Here is a 16,937-nt window from a genome sequence, read left to right as displayed (position 1 = left end):
GAAAAAAAGAGTTGAAATATACCGAATAATAGATCCAATATTTGGATAAAACTTTGCCATGAGGACTCCTGCTCCAACAATCAAAATGTTCAGGGCGAGGACATGGAAGAAACTAGAGAGAAAAAAATACATGTCCTTTATTTAAACCATAAATTCAACGAGAGGCACCGATTGTCATGATGCCTTCACAAATACAATCTTTGTGACGTTAAAAGGTTGCTTTAAGACAGCAAATTATAGCCCACAGGCCTGATAAAGCCTGCCAACGGATATAAGCTGGCCCACGAGACAAAACTGAGAGAAGCACAAAAGAAAAATGGGCTGCAATCCTGTCAAACATAGACCTGCAGGTTTTAAAAAAAATGTCAGATGGATGTCGCCAAAGCTACGTGCCTCTACCAAAGCTCTACAGACACTCCCCTACTTACGACCATTTAACTTACGAAAAACAGTCGATACCAACATTTTTTCCGGGATGTCGAAAAATATTTTGACATTGCTGTAAGTTAGATTTTGTGTTGTGTGGACCTTTTTCCGAGTACAGGACATTACTGTAGTGCTTCTATCCGCCGCTACGGGCGTGTGGTGGTGCTGTGAAAAGTCACCCAGCATCCACCCTGAAGAAGAAATCTGCTTCCTCTTCCTAGTTCGTGTGTAAAAATTCTAAAATGTGTCTCTAGCGTGCTAAGAACTTTAACATTTTTATTGTTTAATATCTCGTGCATCCATTCAATATGGTTGGTGTGAAGTGTAAAGAAGTGGCGAGCCGTTTCACTTGAAGTGAAAGTAGAATAAGAAAGCATGATGCGGTTGAGAAAATGGCTGGATCGATTTTTTTCGGCCACTTTCTACCACTGGGGAGGAAGTCGCCTAACTGTTGAAGATCATCTTCCAAAAGTAAGTTAAACTTAACTTTATTCATCATTATAGAGCATATTCTTTTATGAAATGTTTATTTTTAGTACAAAAAAAAAAATACAGGTTACTCATACAACCCTTAAAAATACTGGACCTTAAACATACATTCCATACAAAATAAAGCACTGAAGCAACTTACGAACGATCGTCCGGTACCTTGTTCGTAAGTAGGGCGGCGTCTGTATTTGTTGACTCATTCATCAACCAAAGAACATTTGAGGAAACATCACAATGTTATTTCACTTTAAAGCAATGTAATTGCACTCAGCTGGGTTAAAAAACAAACAATTAAAAAATAACAACTAGGTCTCTTTGCAAAAGTTCACAACCTTACCTGCTGTCTATAACAGATTTGAAATCTAACAGAGAAGTCCCAATATTCAGGTAAACATTTTCATAAAAAAAATACATTGGAGAAAAGCAGAAAATGACTGAATCATTTACTCAGACATTTTAACCCGGCCTAGATAAAATACTAACATATAAGTACAACTAATAAAAAAAAAAAACATTTTTTTGTGTCTTTCTTTTCCCGTGTCCTTTTTGGGGCCCTCATTAAAACTATATTTTCTTTGCACTCATGGCAAACATTCAAAAAGCTGGCTACATTTTTCTGTACTTGCTTTTTATCACCCGCAAGCAAAGAGAGGGTGGTGAGAACATAATAGTGTGTATGAGGGTGTAGCACAGTAGTATGTATGAGTGAATATAGTAGTGTTTGTGCTTGGTGTATGACTGTATCTGTATGAGAGTGTGTTGTATGTATTATTTAATTTTCAAACAGCCTCCTAGATACACACATGCATGCACAAGATTACGATGACCTGATAAAGATCAGGCTATGGCGACCCAAAATGTATAAAGAACCGTATAGGGAAGAAGAAAAAATATATATTTTTTGGACCCACAAAAATCAAAAGCTTTGTATAGGCCTTAAAAGGAAGGCAACACATACTGTATATTTATTGGAAAGCATTAAGGATGCTTGTGTCATGTTTGTCCTTCTACAGAAACGATAAAATGTTTTAATTATCGAAAATTTTAGAAAAAGGGAGCCACGAGGAGCGCAAATGGGATGGATGTGGCTCCAGAGCAGCTTGTAGCTGATCCCTGACCCATACCTGGGATAATGGTTGCCAAATATCTGTCCCATCATCTGGACTCGCACCAGGTATCCAAGCAAAGGATAGACGGTAATCATTTGGAACAACAGGAAGGACCGCGCCACGAACACCATCACATCACCGCTGGAGAAATTGTCCAAAAAGTTCTGAAAAGGACAACAGCAGGTTCTTTTACAAGCAATATCTTCTCAGAGAAGTACGACTGATCTTAAAAGGACACTTTGTAATATTTGACCACAAGGTATAGTTGTATTGTGTAGGGGTCACCAACATTTTTGAAGCAGAAGGCTTCTTTTTTGTTACTAATTAGCGCGAAGGGCTACTACATTGATTGGCATTTAACGACATCATGTTATTACTATGTTAAGATTACCGTGACAAGTACGTGACCATTTCAGACATGCTAGTCAGTAACAGCGGAACATATTAAGAGTTATTCAAATAACTTAAATAACATAAAAAACATGTTTACTAAATCATAAATTTTTACTCCAAATCACTGGATCCAATGAAATCTTTATCCTCTGTGTCACTTTTACCGGTAAACAACTCCTCCAACTTGGGACGATAAGCCCCTTCCTCCTTCCGATTAGAAAAGTGCTCACCAATGATAACAAGGCAAGGTTGAAATAATCAACACATGCTTTCAGCGCCGTTTTGCAGTTTAGCGTAAAGCAAATTTTCCCAATATGAAATAATTAAAAGGTAATTGAAAAAAAAACCTGTCTGCTCCCTCCCCATCTGAATTTCCTTCTCCTTGTCACTTCTTCTCCAGTTTTGCTCAACCCACGACTGCTGAATAATCCAACCACATACTCAAATCCAAGCCCACCACTTGCCAGCTCGATCCCCTCCCTTCATCCCTTGTTAAATCCTGCCTCCCTTCCCTGCTTCCTCTCATATCTGCCATTATCCACTCCTCACTCTCTTCTGGTATTGTCCCATCACTTTTCAAAACCGCTGCTGTTACCCCTACACTGAAAAAACATGGTGCTGACCCCAACAACTTTGACAACCTCCGCTCCATCTCCAACCTTCCATTTATTTCGAAAATCTTTGAAAAAACTGTTGCTGCTCAACTCCACTCCCACCTGTCCCTCCACTCTCTCTATGAACCCTTTCAGTCTGGTTTCCGCCCCCGCCACAGCACAGAGACTGCCCTAATCCGTATTGTAAATGATCTCCTCATAGCATCTGACTCCGGTTTAGTCTCCATCCTCATCCTCCTAGACTTGAGCACCGCCTTCGACACAATCTCTCACCCTATCCTCCTCAATAGAATCTCCTCCATTGGTCTCACCCACACTCCCCTCAGTTGGTTCCACTCCTACCTCACTGGCCGCACTCAGTTTGTCCAGCTGAAATCCTTCACCTCAAAGCCCTCCCTAGTCACCACAAGTGTACCCCAGGGATCTGTCTTAGGTCCTCTTCTCTTCATCGTCTACCTCTTGCCTCTTGGTCATATCCTCCGCAAATTTAATATCCACTTTCACTGCTTTGCTGGTGACACCCAACTCTACCTCTCCTGCAAACCAAACTCCATATTCCCACCTCCCTCCCTCACCTCTTGCCTTTCCGAACTCAAAACGTGGTTCACAACAAACTTTCTTAAATTAAATGCCAATAAAACAGAAATCCTCCTTCTTGGCACCAAATCCACTTTATCCAAAGTAAACAATTTCTCTCTCGACATCGACAGCTCCTTAGTGTTCCCCTCCCCCCAGGTCAAGAGTCTGGGTGTCATCCTGGATAGCATGCTTACCTTCCACTCACATATCAACACCATCACCCGCACTGCTTATTTCCACCTCCGCAATATTACCAGACTTCGCCCTTCCCTCACCCCCCGCACCACTGCTATTCTCGTCCACAGTCTTGTCACATCCCGCCTTGACTACTGCAATGCTCTCCTCTTCGGCCTTCCTCAAAAGTCCCTCCATAAAATTCAGCTGGTTCAAAACGCCTCTGCTCGCATCATCACAAAAACATCTTCCCATCAGCACATCACCCCCGTTCTCCAACAGCTACACTGGCTTCCTGTTCAACATCGCATCAGCTACAAACTGATCCTATATACATATATGGCCATTCACAACCTGGCCCCTCCTTACCTGTCCGACCTTCTCCAGGTGCACGTCCCCACTCGCTTCCTCAGATCCTCGTCCTCCCTCCGACTGTCAGTGCCCCCTGCCCACCTGAGCACCATGGGAGCCAGAGCCTTAAGTCGCACTGCTCCAAAGCTTTGGAACAATCTACCTCCGGACCTACAAAACTGCACACCTCTCTCGATTTTTAAGTCCCGTCTAAAAACACACCTGTTCAGGACTGCCTACAACACATAGCTTCTCCATTTCCTATGTTTTTTATGATTTTATGTCTTGTTTTTATTTAATATTTCGCTTACAATTTTTTACATTGTATCTTCTCATTGTCTGCACAGTGTCCTTGGGTGGCTTGAAAGGCGCTTTTAAATATAATGCATTATTATTATTATTGGTCCGCGGCGGCACGGCGGATGTGTGGTTAGCGTGCAGCCCCACGGTGCAGAAATTCTGGGTTTAAGTCCAGCTACCGCAGCCTCCCCTTGTGGAGTTTGCATGTTCTTCCCGTGTCTGCATGGGTTTCCTCCGGGAACTCCGGTTTCTTCCCACATTCCAAAAACATGCATGTCAGGTTAATTGGCCGGTCCAAATTGTCCCTAGGAGTAAATGAGCGAGTGAGTTGCCTGTCTCTGTGTGCCCTGCGACCAGCTGGCAACTAGTTTAGGGTGTCGCCTGCCCACTGCCCCAAGATAGCTGGGATGGGCTCCAGCACCCCTGCGACCCTACTGAGGATAAGCGGTGCAGATAATGGATTGATAATTGAAAAGCATCCAAATGAACCATAAATAGCTAAATCCAATTTTCCTGATCACTAAAAACACACCCAAAAAACAAAAGAAATAGCAGTACTAAGATGAATAAGATGATACAGTGGGACCTGGCTACTTCGCGCTTCGACGTTCGCGGATTCAGAGCTTCGCGGGCCTAAAAAAATAATAATAATAGAATAAAAATTTTTTTTTAAATTAAGCATTTCTGAAGGGGTGTCGCTACTTCGCAGATTTTCACTTTTCGCGGGTGGTTTTGGTCCCCATTAACGGGTCTAAAAAATAATAATAATAATAAATAATATATATATATATATATATTTTTTTTTTTTATTTTTTTTTTATTATTTTTTTTTTAAGGTGCGCCGCTACTTCGCGGATTTTCAACTTATCGCGGGTGGTTTTGGTCCCCATTAACCGCGATAACCGAGGTCCCCCTGTATTAACAAAATTAAATTCGAGTTGATTATGAGCCTCTGCCACAGAGGAAGTCGGCGTAATGGAAGTTTATGTGTTACAGAGACTGGACATACAGTGCATCCGGAAAGTATTCACAGCGCTTCACTTTTTCCACATTTTGTTATGTTACAGCCTCATTCCAAATTGTATTAATTTAATCTTTTATCTCAAAATTCTACACAAAATACTCCATTATGACAATGTAAATAGTTTTGTTTTTTTACTTTATTTGAATTTATTAAAAATAGAAAACTAAGAAATCACATTTACGTAAGTATTCACAGCCTTTGCCATGAAGCTCAAAATTGAGCTCAGGTGCATATTTTTTCACTGATCATCCTTGAGATCTTTCTACAGCTTAATTGGAGTCCACCTGCAATAAATTCAGTTGATTGGACATGATTTGGAAAGAACCACACCTGTCTATATAAGGTCCCACACTTGAGTGTGCATGTCAGAGCACAAACACCAAGCATGAAGTCAAAAGAACTGTCTGTAGACCTGCAAGACAGGATTGTCTTGAGGCACAAATCTGGAGAAGGATACAGAAAAAATTCTGCTGCTTTGAAGGTCCCAATGAGCACAGTGGCCTCCTTTATTCATAAATGGAAGACATTTGGAACCACCAGGACTCTTCCTAGAGCTGGCCGGCCTTCTAAACTGAGCGATCGGGGAAGAAGGGCCTTAGTCAGGGAGGTGACCAAGAACCCGATGGTCACTCTGTCAGAGCTCCAGCGTTCCTCTGTGGATAGCCTTCCAGAAGGACAACCATCTCTGCAGCAATCCACCAATAAGGCCTGTATGGTAGAGTGGCCAGACGGAAGCCACTCCTTAGTAAAAGGAACATGGAAGCCCGTCTGGAATTTGCCAAAAAGCACCTGAATGACTCTCAGACCATGAGAAACAAAATTCTCTGGTCTGATGAGATTGAACTCTTTGGTGTGAATGCCAGGCGCCATGTTTGGAGGAAACCAGGCACAGCTCATCACCAGGCCGATACCATCCCTACAGTGAAACATGGTGGTGGCAGCATCATGCTGTGGGGATGTTTTTCAGCAGCAGGAACTGGCAGACTAGTCAGGATAGAAGGAAAAATGAATGCAGCAATATATAGAGATATCCTGGATGAAAACCTGCTCCAGAGCGCTCTTGACCTCAGGCTGGGGCGAAGGTTCATTTTTCAGCAGGACAACGACCCAAAGCACACAGCCAAGATCTCAAAAGATTGGCTTCAGAACCACTCCGTGAATGTCCTGGAGTGGCTCAGCCAGAGTCCAGACTTGAATCTGATCGAACATCTCTGGAGAGATCTGAAAATGGCTGTGCAAAAACGTCTCCCATCCAACCTGATTGAGCTTGAGACTTATTGCAAAGAAGAATGGGCAAAACTGCCTAAAGATAGGTGTGCTAAACTTGTGGGATCATATTCAAAAAGACTTGAGGCTGTATTTGCTGCCAAAGGTGGATCAACAAAGTATTAAGCAAAGGCTGTGAATCCTTATGTAAATGTAATTTCTTAGTTTTCTATTTTTAATAAATTCAAAAAAAGTAAAAAAAAAAAAGTTTTCACATTGTCATAATGGAGTATTTTGTGTAGAATTTTGAGATAAGAGATTAAATTAATACAATTTGGAATGAGGCTGTAACATAACCAAATGTGGAAAAAGTGAAGCACTGTGACTACTTTCCGGATGCACGATCTGTCAACTTATACTATATTATATTTTCACCGTATTTCACATAGTTTTAAAACAAATAATTTGTAAGTATTTTTTTATGTGTATGCAGAATAACATTTTTTAACAGATTTAATTTTTATTACCGTATTTTTCCACACTATAGGGCGCACCGGGTTATAGGGCGCACCCCCAAAAAAATAGTTTTCGGTCCTATATCTTCCATGCATAATAAGGCGCACCAGATTATAATGCGCTACAATGGGAACGTCGACAAAACAGTCAGATAGTTCAGTCAAACTTATTACCCCCTTAACATTCCGAAAGCTTGCAAAGAAGCAAATACGTGTCGTAGACACGTGCGGATGCGGTGTCTGTACGATGTCACTCAAATGCATCGTTCCAAATATTATTCGGAAGGGTTAAAGTCTTGGGATTCAAGAAATGCCAACCATTCCTTAGTTTTTATTTTCTTTTTCGCTCGCAACTTTACTGTGCATATGACAATAAACACTTGGAATTGAGTTTAATTTAAAAAAAGACCCATCACAGAAACATCGATATCACTCTGAAACAAGATACTGGGAAAATATATAGCCGGAGTAGCTCACCGAAGTCGTTGCGTTTAATAATAATGTGCAACCATGGTCCTCTTATATCCGTGAGTGTAGTAAATCCAGGAGAGTAAAATATTTACAAATACAGAATGGTAAAACATGTTTGCTCTATGTCGTAGACAACCAAACTTGCTATTCACATTCATCTTTTTCGGGCAATTGCAGGCTTTGTTTTGCCCCTTTAGCCTATGCGAGCCTGTAAATGATAAAAAGGATCCGCCCCCTTTACCTCCGAATAACTTTAGCCAATAGTGATCGATTCAAATGATGATTGACACATTGGCTGGGAAATGAAACGCCGGCATATGTATCCCAGCATACACCGCGGACCACATCACCTACGAGGAAAAATCTAGTCGGCGGCTGCTTGCCTTTGTTACGAGACCTTGCGACTTAATATTGATCCATATATAAGGCGCACTGTATCATAAGGCGCATGGTCAGTTTCTGAAAAAAATAAAGGCTTTTGGGTGCGCCTTATAGTGCAGAAAATACGGTAATCTATTTTTTTAACGATCCCGTCCTGCCCATTTTATTGTAGATTGCTAATATTGTCGCAGTCTTCTACATAGTCTGTTTTGCTGTGAGTAAACAGTTGCAGAGTTGTGTTTGTAAGGTTTGCTATTGCTTAATAAGGAGAATTGCAATCATTAATAAGGCTGAGGGTTGGTTTACAAGGGCAGCCAGACATTGGTGGCACCAAAGGGGACTGGCCTTGACAGAGGGGGGGACCAAGGTGTCCGTGATTGGATTGGGTACGGACCGACCCAGACGTCGAGGCAATTCTCGAGCCGTCGCAGTCAAGAGGACGGGACCAAGTACAGGGCAGCCAGACCAAACACAAAAACATGTGATGTAAAAAACTTTGCATGGTGCTCCTACGCAAAATTCCCCACACGGTTGGCGCTAGGTGTGCTCTGGGCTTTAAGGTATTTCTTTAAGTTGAGTCACGTCCTTTATTACAAACAATCTCAAAGAGCTGCACACACCAATACAACATCCCATTATATAAAACCTACATGAGGAAACATGATAATACCTACAGTCTAACTTGAATGTGGATTCATGAAAATTCTGTGATCAAGTGTGTAGAGAAGATTTTTCCTCTTACCGGTTCTATGCAATCTTTGCTGAGAGGAGGTGAAGGAAAAGCAGCAAAGATCAGAACTCCTACATAGATGTATGTCAGTCCAACAAGGAGATAAGCCACGGATAAGTCTCGTACCTGAAAGTAAAAAAATCATGTGTGTTTTGATTAGTGGTTTCATGAAAAAGGTTCTTGAAGGCAGTTCAAAGGAACTTGAGTGTAGAAAAACAGTGGTACCTCTCCATACAAGCTTAGTTCGTTCTTGTAGCTTGTGCATTGAGCAATTTTTTCACGATATGAAATAATTAAAAACTAATTGTTCCGTTACTGTCCTCCCAAAAATTCCAAGTGAAACCTAAATAGCTATAAAACACATATTTGTGATCACTAAAGACACATTCAAATAGTAAATGAACATGAAAAATTACAGTAGTAAAATATATATAATATGCTAAATAGCGAGTGTACTATGAGCACTTTCCTTAGAAGCTGTGAGCATGTGGTACGGTAAAAGTGGTTGCAAAAGGAGTGACAGAGATTGCGTACCTGTCAACTTAAATGTTTTACCTGTGTTTTGAATCATTACCTGGATTTTCCATTGTACGCAGAGAAAGATTTTTCTTCCCAAAAAAACGTATATACAGTGGAACCTCTGTTTTCGAACGCCTCTCAGTTCGAACAAATCGGAGTCAGACTACAAATTTCGAGAAATTCTTGCTTCGCTGTTCGGTCAAAAAATCGGAGTTCGAACGCCGGTAATACGTGAGTGCGTACGGTACGGTGCGATGCTGAGCGTCGTGACCAACTGTTATCACGTGCGGACGTGCTACGTTTTGCTTTCGCTTTTAATATAGGTGTACGAAGTGTTTTAGCCCCTAATTATGCCTCCGAAGAAAGTCAGTGCAAGCAGCAAAGTTGCTACAGGTGAAAAAAGAAAAGTAGTGCGTACAACTATTGCATTTAAGAAAGAAATAATAGCAAAATATGGAGGAGATGTGCGAGTGTCTGATCTTGCTAGGGAATACAGCATGGCTAAATCTACGCTCAGTACGATACTAACGAATAAGGAGGCTGTGAACCACAAAGGTAAGAAAATCCTATTCATAATTATTTTCTTTATCCTTTTTTTTTATTTTTACACGTTCATGTTAGCGTAATCTTTCGTACGGAAGATTACGATAACTCAAACGTACGATTAGCCTGGCTTAGCTTTATGTTCACGTTAAACATTCGAGGTAAACATTCAGGGTGTTGGAACGGAGCCGAACATTCAGGGTGTTGGAACGGAGCCCCCTTTCCAATGAACCGCTCACCACTTGTTGTGGCGACCCGGGTGCTAAATGACTTGTAAACGACATGATTTTTAAATTTTTACACGTTCATGTTAGCATAATCTTTCGTACGAACGTAACGCGAACGTACGATTAGCCTGGGTTAGCTTTATGTTTGCGTTAAACATTAAAGGTAAACATTCAGGGTGTTGGAACGGATTCAAACGATTTACATTATTTTTAATGGGGAAAAATGATTTCGGTAATCGAACAAATCAGTTTTCGAACAGGGTTCTGGAACGGATTATGGTCGAGAACCGAGGTTCCACTGTATATCAAAATTCTCATGTTTAGAGGTGCTGTTATTAAGAGGTACCACTATAGGTCTTAAAAGCTAACAATAGTTCAAAAACACAGCTCATGTCTCCCGTTTACCTTGTACTGGTGGCAGATGATTTTACTCATTTTAAGTATTATTTTTCATGTTCTACCACATTTGATAAGATGTTGTTCTCGTAATATATTTAGCATTTATGGTTACGTTTTTGGAACTATTTTCATTTCATTTTGGTTATAATTTTATTAAATTTTTATTTGTTAGTACAAACAAAATATAGCACCGAAGCAACTTACGAACAAATTCAACTTACGATCGTCCCGAACGCATCTTGTTTGTAAGTAGTACAGCGTCCGTATTGCTTTAGAGGTAAGATATGTTTTTTAAGATAGGCAAATGTGGGTTTTAGGGTCTCTTTTCCTTAAGTATCAAATGCACCAATAAATTCCTTCAGGATGTGAATTTGAAGACAATTTAACAAGAAATGACAATAAAACATGGAGTTTAGTGGTTTGACGACTACATTTTCATTATTTGAGAAGAATAGGAAGTTTGGTATATAAAACGTTTTTATATTGTTATTGTGGATTACTCATTATCATAAGAATGTGTTTTATTTCTATTTTGTTGCACAGAATGCAGATGCTCAAATCTAAATATACATACGTATGACGACAGTAAAGGCCATCTATTTATCAATTATATTATCAATTATAATCAATAGAATATGTATCAAATAATGGGTGTTGCCATTTTTTTAACTATTTCTACCAAATTATTCTAGGATTATAAAATTAAACTGTTAAAATAAGTATTATTCACTATTTGTATTCATTAATTTGTGGTTATTATATTACATACATATATAATATAAATTATTAAAAGGACAGTGTGTATTTCTTCGTGGTAAAAAAAAACCCTTCTGTTATTAAAAAAAATATCCCTTGAATCAGATAAGCAAAAATACATGAACTATCATATAGTCGTGCATTTTTTAATAAATATTCTTAGGTTGAGAAATTTGCATTTAATTTAAATATCATGAGTCTCACCTCAAGGGAGCTGACATGATTGTCATCTTGCTACTACAGATACCCAAAAAAAAAAAAACCTGATGAAAAGCTGAATAAAAATAAATGAGAAGAAAAATGGTGCTGTTTTGTCACTTTGAGTGATTGTAGTTTGTACTTTTTCTTGTGTTTTTTTTAGCACTCATTTTCAGTTGCACTTCACAATACAACAAAGTCTACTGGTCAAATAATATACACTGCCCCTTTAAAGAATCTTATCATTTTTACAATGCAATTTATTCCATAGTATAAAGATATCTTACTATATTTCAGCTTTGTAATAGTACAATTTTTCTTGTTTTATTACATGTTTATTTTTCTTCTAATTTTGTAAAACTTGAGGCTGGCCCTTTCTTCTTCCAGCAGTAAAAATGTAGAACCACATCTGGAAATGATTCACTCAAAAGAAGAATAACCTTAAAGAGGGAGTTTTATGTATTTTTACATTGTCTGAGGCTGTTTACAAACAGTAGTTATGAAATCTCACATTGTTTTCCTGATGTTTGTTGCTTTTCATCAACGTGATGATACAGTTATGAATGAAGAAAGCCAGCGTGAGAACACCAGTCAGCTGGGGGAAGAGCAGTCGCAACTCTAGAAAGACAAACAAAAACTCAAATCAAATATATCTAAAACTGAGTTAGAGAAGCAGGAGAACGAGAGAGCAAGGCCAAGATAAAGCCAAACCTTGCTCTCCCTCTCTCCTACTCCTCTCTCTCCTTGGACACTACCCACCCCGAGCCTTTTGATTGAATCACCGACCAGGGGGCGGAGCTATAGAAGCAGGTACAATAACGATTGAGCGGCAGCTCTGCTAAGTTGTCCAGACATGCCTGTAGACCACCGATAATATTGAGATATTAAAAAAGTCGGTAGGAGAAAAGCATGTTTATGATTAAGAGATGGTGTAAAAAGTGACGTTCCTTGTTTTAGAAAGGCACGTTCAGTAGGAGACTGATATATTCGCTCTTATCATAACATTAGATCGTCAATCAAGCGTGTGTGTTTGTGCTTGAGAGAGAGTATAAAAATCATACTGAAGTGGAAGGCTGAGTGATTTGCTGTTACAATAACATTGGTTCGTCTATCTGGCTCTAAAAGAGGAGTGCCCACACTTTTCAACTTGTCAGCTTCGCTGAAATTTAAATGCAATTTTTGTTTTAAGTTAATTTAAGCCATGTTGGTTGTATTGACATTTTCATTTATCTATTGTTAGAAAAAAAATCAAAGGAGCTATACACGTTTTTTAAGGTACCTTTATGAGAGTTGCTGCTAAGCCTAATCTTATTTCCTTCACTGTTAGTGTTTGGTTTAAGTGAAAGAGTAGTCATGATAGTTGTGTTAAAATTCTATTTTATTTACTTAAAAAGGTTTTAGAAAGCTATTTAGGTTTTATTTGAATTTATAACAAATATCCATTGTTTCTTTTCGTAATAATAAAATGTTCTTTCGCCAAATTTTAAGCTTTTACAACAAATAATTATCGGGATGACGAAGGTGTTGCATGTTGTTTGGTCCAATATATAAAGAGCACAGTTTTACCTACAGATTACAGTTATAGTGTCACACCAACAGACCCTGTGTTGGCTGCACACACACACTAAAGCTGATAAAAGAATAAAATAGAATAGAATAGAATAGACCTTTATTGTCATTGTTACAACATGGGTTGAATATATTGTGACAACGAAATTGAACATGGCACTCCAGGTCCACATTTTACAGCGAGGATAAAGAAAACAAAGAGATAAAGGAACAAAGAAGATGTTTGTACTGTCCTTGATTGCATAGGCTTTGAATGTATATTCAGTGTTGAGACACTATGATAGAAACCCACACAACAAAACTGTAATTACCAACAAATGCTAGCCAAGCACACAGAACAATTTGATCAGGTAAGCGGTTGGGGTAGGCGGAGCTATGCAACACAGCACGATCCACTCTCTTGAACTAGCGCCCACTGCGCTAAAGGAAAATACAGTACATCCAAAAACCTTTCAATTGCAGTTTTTTTGTGACATATTGACAAAAAAAACACACCTTGTTTTGAATACATTATTTTTAAAAAAATGATGGTCAAAATGAGCCTCAATGGTCTTAAGTAACTGTGTGAGGGAGACCAGTTTAGAGTTGTATATTTATTAATTTGGGCCACAGGCTCTGGGATTATTATTATTTCATAGATTTTATCAAATTATCTAACGTAACAAGGAAAATAAAATGCACCAATAAATTAAAAAAAATCCTTCGTGTCTGGCGGTTTTGCTAAATTTTGTCTTAAAATAATATGGTATGGCTCCCTCTAAAAAAAAATAAATTAATGAAATTTTATATATATATATATATATATATATATATATATATATATATATTATGGCTCTTTGAGTCAAAAAGGTTTCCAACCTCTGGGTTAACTGCAACCCACTATGTGTCGTTACAAAGTTAATGCTGAACACATCTTCAATAGAAAAACAAAGTAGTGGCCATGGAAAACATTTGCAAATTGAGAAAAGACATGTTTGATTATTGCAGGTTGAGTGTACATGTAACCCCATTTCCATCAACACGACAAGTAGTGCACACAGACCACAAAACACCAACAGATATTCACTAACAGTCCATTTGGAGGGTTTGTATATTTATCAAATAACAACCAGAGTGGGTCCCAGTGAGTTGCTGCAGAGTTGCCTGTGTCACGTGATTTTGTGATGTGACGAGGACAGCCAAATATTATTATTGTTGTCATTATCAATGTTGTTTTTATTCAGATTCAGATTCAGATATACTTTATTGTCATTCTAGTACACGTTTATACAGAACGAAATGTCGATGCATCTGACCCCCACAGTTTCCTTGAATGTACAGATATAAATAAAGTTGTATTGTATTTTGGCTACGTATAGTATTTTACCATAGTGCCGATAGTGCAAGAAGAGTAGCTACCCAGATGTGCAAAATGGGCAGTCAGGTTAACAAGTCAGGTACACAGTAACATTAACACTGTAACAATAACGCTGTAATTACAATAGTGCAGAGAGCAATGTGCAAGGAGTGGCAAGCTATAAAAAAACTGCCAGTAGTGCAAAAAGTCAAATTAGCAGCCGTTTAGATTTAAGTTAACTATATGTTAGATTGACCATTTAACAGTCTAATGGCCAGGGGGACTAGACTATTGCGGAGCCTGGTGGTCCTGCACCGCACACTGCAGTACCTCTTCCCAGAGGCTAGCAGAGTATCATTATCAATGTTATTACTTAAATTATATTAATTATTTTAGGACACAATACAAACATGTATAATGCCGACATTGCCTGGGGCCATGAAAATATTGTCATATTAAACCAGAGTGTGGTACAGAAAAAGTTGGGGACCATTTACCTAAGAGACCTAGTGTTAATACTAAAGTTTAGTAGACATTTAAAATAAGGAGAGATGACAGCAATGGATTTTTAACTTGCGAGTAGGACAGAGAGAGAAGACTTCAGATAAGAATGCCTAACCTGTTCTAAAGGTCCTTACCTGAGCCATTTATTTTGGTAACAAATCCTAGTTTACAAAAGCAGATTTGCCCTAATGGGTGTTGAAATCAACCAACAGACCCAATAACTGGACCAATTAACAACTGGAAGTGGCATCGAACCGAGAGATGACGAATTGCTGCGCTAAAATTCTGACGAAGACATGGTTAATCTTATCTATCCCGGCTGACGCTCAAGGAAACTGTGCGGGTCAGATGTATCGACATTTCGTTCTGTATACACGTGTACACGAATGACAATAAAGTAAATCTGAATCTGATCTCTGAATCTGATAATCGGCAAAACACAAACTGGCATCCTGTGAAATCTCTTTTGTGTCAAATATTTTAACAGAATCGACTAATCACCAATGAAAAATGGAAGGGAAAAAAAGTGGATGCCTTCCCTCTCTAAATGGTGGAAAAGGCCAGATGCGTTTATGTCCAAAATGGGGAAAATGGTCTTTAAAAAAACCTTAATATTAGCAATATTCACATATTAAACTAAAATTGCCTGCATGTTAAAATATTTTCCACAAGACTACCAGCTTTTCCCTAAATTGTAGTAACAGACTCTGCATCACGCTCCAATCCACCCACAAAATGCTCTTAATTAAATGGAAGATAAAAGCTGACAGTTTAAGTTAAATTTTAAAAGTCTGGTCTCCTTGTACCAGAAGTATACATGATTTTAAAAAATATTCAATGATCATAATGTCCCTTAAGACATTTCCCAATGTTTTGTTTAGAAATGATTCTTTCAATTTTAGTGTCAAGATTGTAATTTGCTGGGACATAACAAATAAGTTAAATCAAAGAAAAGTACGGGTTGAGAAAAGTGTGGGAAGATATAAGGTAGACATGTATAGGATTACCTGGAACATAGAAGTTGGTAGTGTCAAACCAGTGAAACTCGAGGTGAAAGCCGAGACGAACGGCTTTGATTGTGACCAAGACGATAAGGTAGACAACTGAGATGGTGCCTAAACAATGAACAGCATATCATCACTGAGTGAAGTGTACATATATATGTATGACATAATAACAACAAATAATTTGAATCCACTTTAAGTTACGGACGTTGCTACATTTTAAACATGGCGGCTTTGAATACATTGCGTTTTTTTCATAGCGGCATAGAGAACAGCTCTATTTAACACGGCATGCGCTCTTTTAAAGAAAGGACCTGCAAAAATGTATGATGCCCTTTGAGAAAAATGAGTCCATGTTTCTGCAAAATTATTCATATTATACCTAACAGGAGCAAAACGGGAGGTTTGAAAGTACTTAATATTTACAACATACTCAAGATATTTCAACTTTTTCACCCACAAAGCAAGTCCTCAATTAATTCCTTTGAATCAAACAGAAGTGTAAGTTATCTATCAAAAACGCTACACTTGTCAATTCTGTATCATCGGCGTGGATGTCAGGTTTGTGAAGTTTCCCTTAATCCTTGAGGAACGATAATTTAATGCTGAAACCACCAATAACATCAACACAAAAAGACATGTAACTGCTGCAATTTGTCACTATGGTTGGCCCTGCACTGTAATCTATAGAAATAAGGCTCACATTCTACGTGTTGCACCCGTCATTTGCGGTTTCTTTCAGCACAGTAGTAAATATGTGGTCGTATTTCCAATCGCTGTCTTGGCCAAAAGATCCATACTTTGGAGCCGAACGGAAAACGACGCAGCTAAAAACGGCGTCAGGTGTGTGGGGGCACGGCACCATTGGCGTTCTGTAGCCAATGGCGTCAATGCCAAATTCCCCAAGTGGTTGGCACCAGGTGTGCGCCGGGTTTAAAATGCAAGAACTGGTAAATGGACTGTATTTATATAGCACTTTAACCAGTTGCTAAGGGCATCCAATGCACTTCACAATTTACCCATTCAAACACACAATCATACAGTCAGCCATGCTTAGCAGGCAGATTAGAGGTTCTCGCCCAAGGACACTTCGACATTTAACTCCGAGGAGCCTGGAATC

The 16,937-nt window shown here is 38.9% G+C and overlaps 1 protein-coding gene across 1 annotated transcript in view; it reads right to left on the bottom strand.

Moving 5' to 3' along the window:
• slc38a9 (solute carrier family 38 member 9) overlaps nucleotides 1–16,937 on the bottom strand; it is a 33,939-nt gene that overhangs the window by 500 nt on the left and 16,502 nt on the right. Inside the window, exons 10-14 of the mRNA XM_088319818.1 lie at nucleotides 15,821–15,928; nucleotides 11,916–12,022; nucleotides 8,775–8,888; nucleotides 2,040–2,188; nucleotides 23–112 (exon numbers count right to left, since the gene is read on the bottom strand). Coding sequence (XP_088175944.1) covers nucleotides 23–112; nucleotides 2,040–2,188; nucleotides 8,775–8,888; nucleotides 11,916–12,022; nucleotides 15,821–15,928 — 568 coding nt within the window. The remainder of the gene's footprint in view (nucleotides 1–22; nucleotides 113–2,039; nucleotides 2,189–8,774; nucleotides 8,889–11,915; nucleotides 12,023–15,820; nucleotides 15,929–16,937) is intronic.

Source organism: Urocampus carinirostris, chromosome 16 (assembly GCF_059441175.1).
Source record: "Urocampus carinirostris isolate Australia breed hairy pipefish chromosome 16, RoL_Ucar_1.0, whole genome shotgun sequence".
NCBI classification, from domain to species: domain Eukaryota; kingdom Metazoa; phylum Chordata; class Actinopteri; order Syngnathiformes; family Syngnathidae; genus Urocampus; species Urocampus carinirostris.
This window is presented reverse-complemented; position numbering and strand designations above follow the sequence as displayed.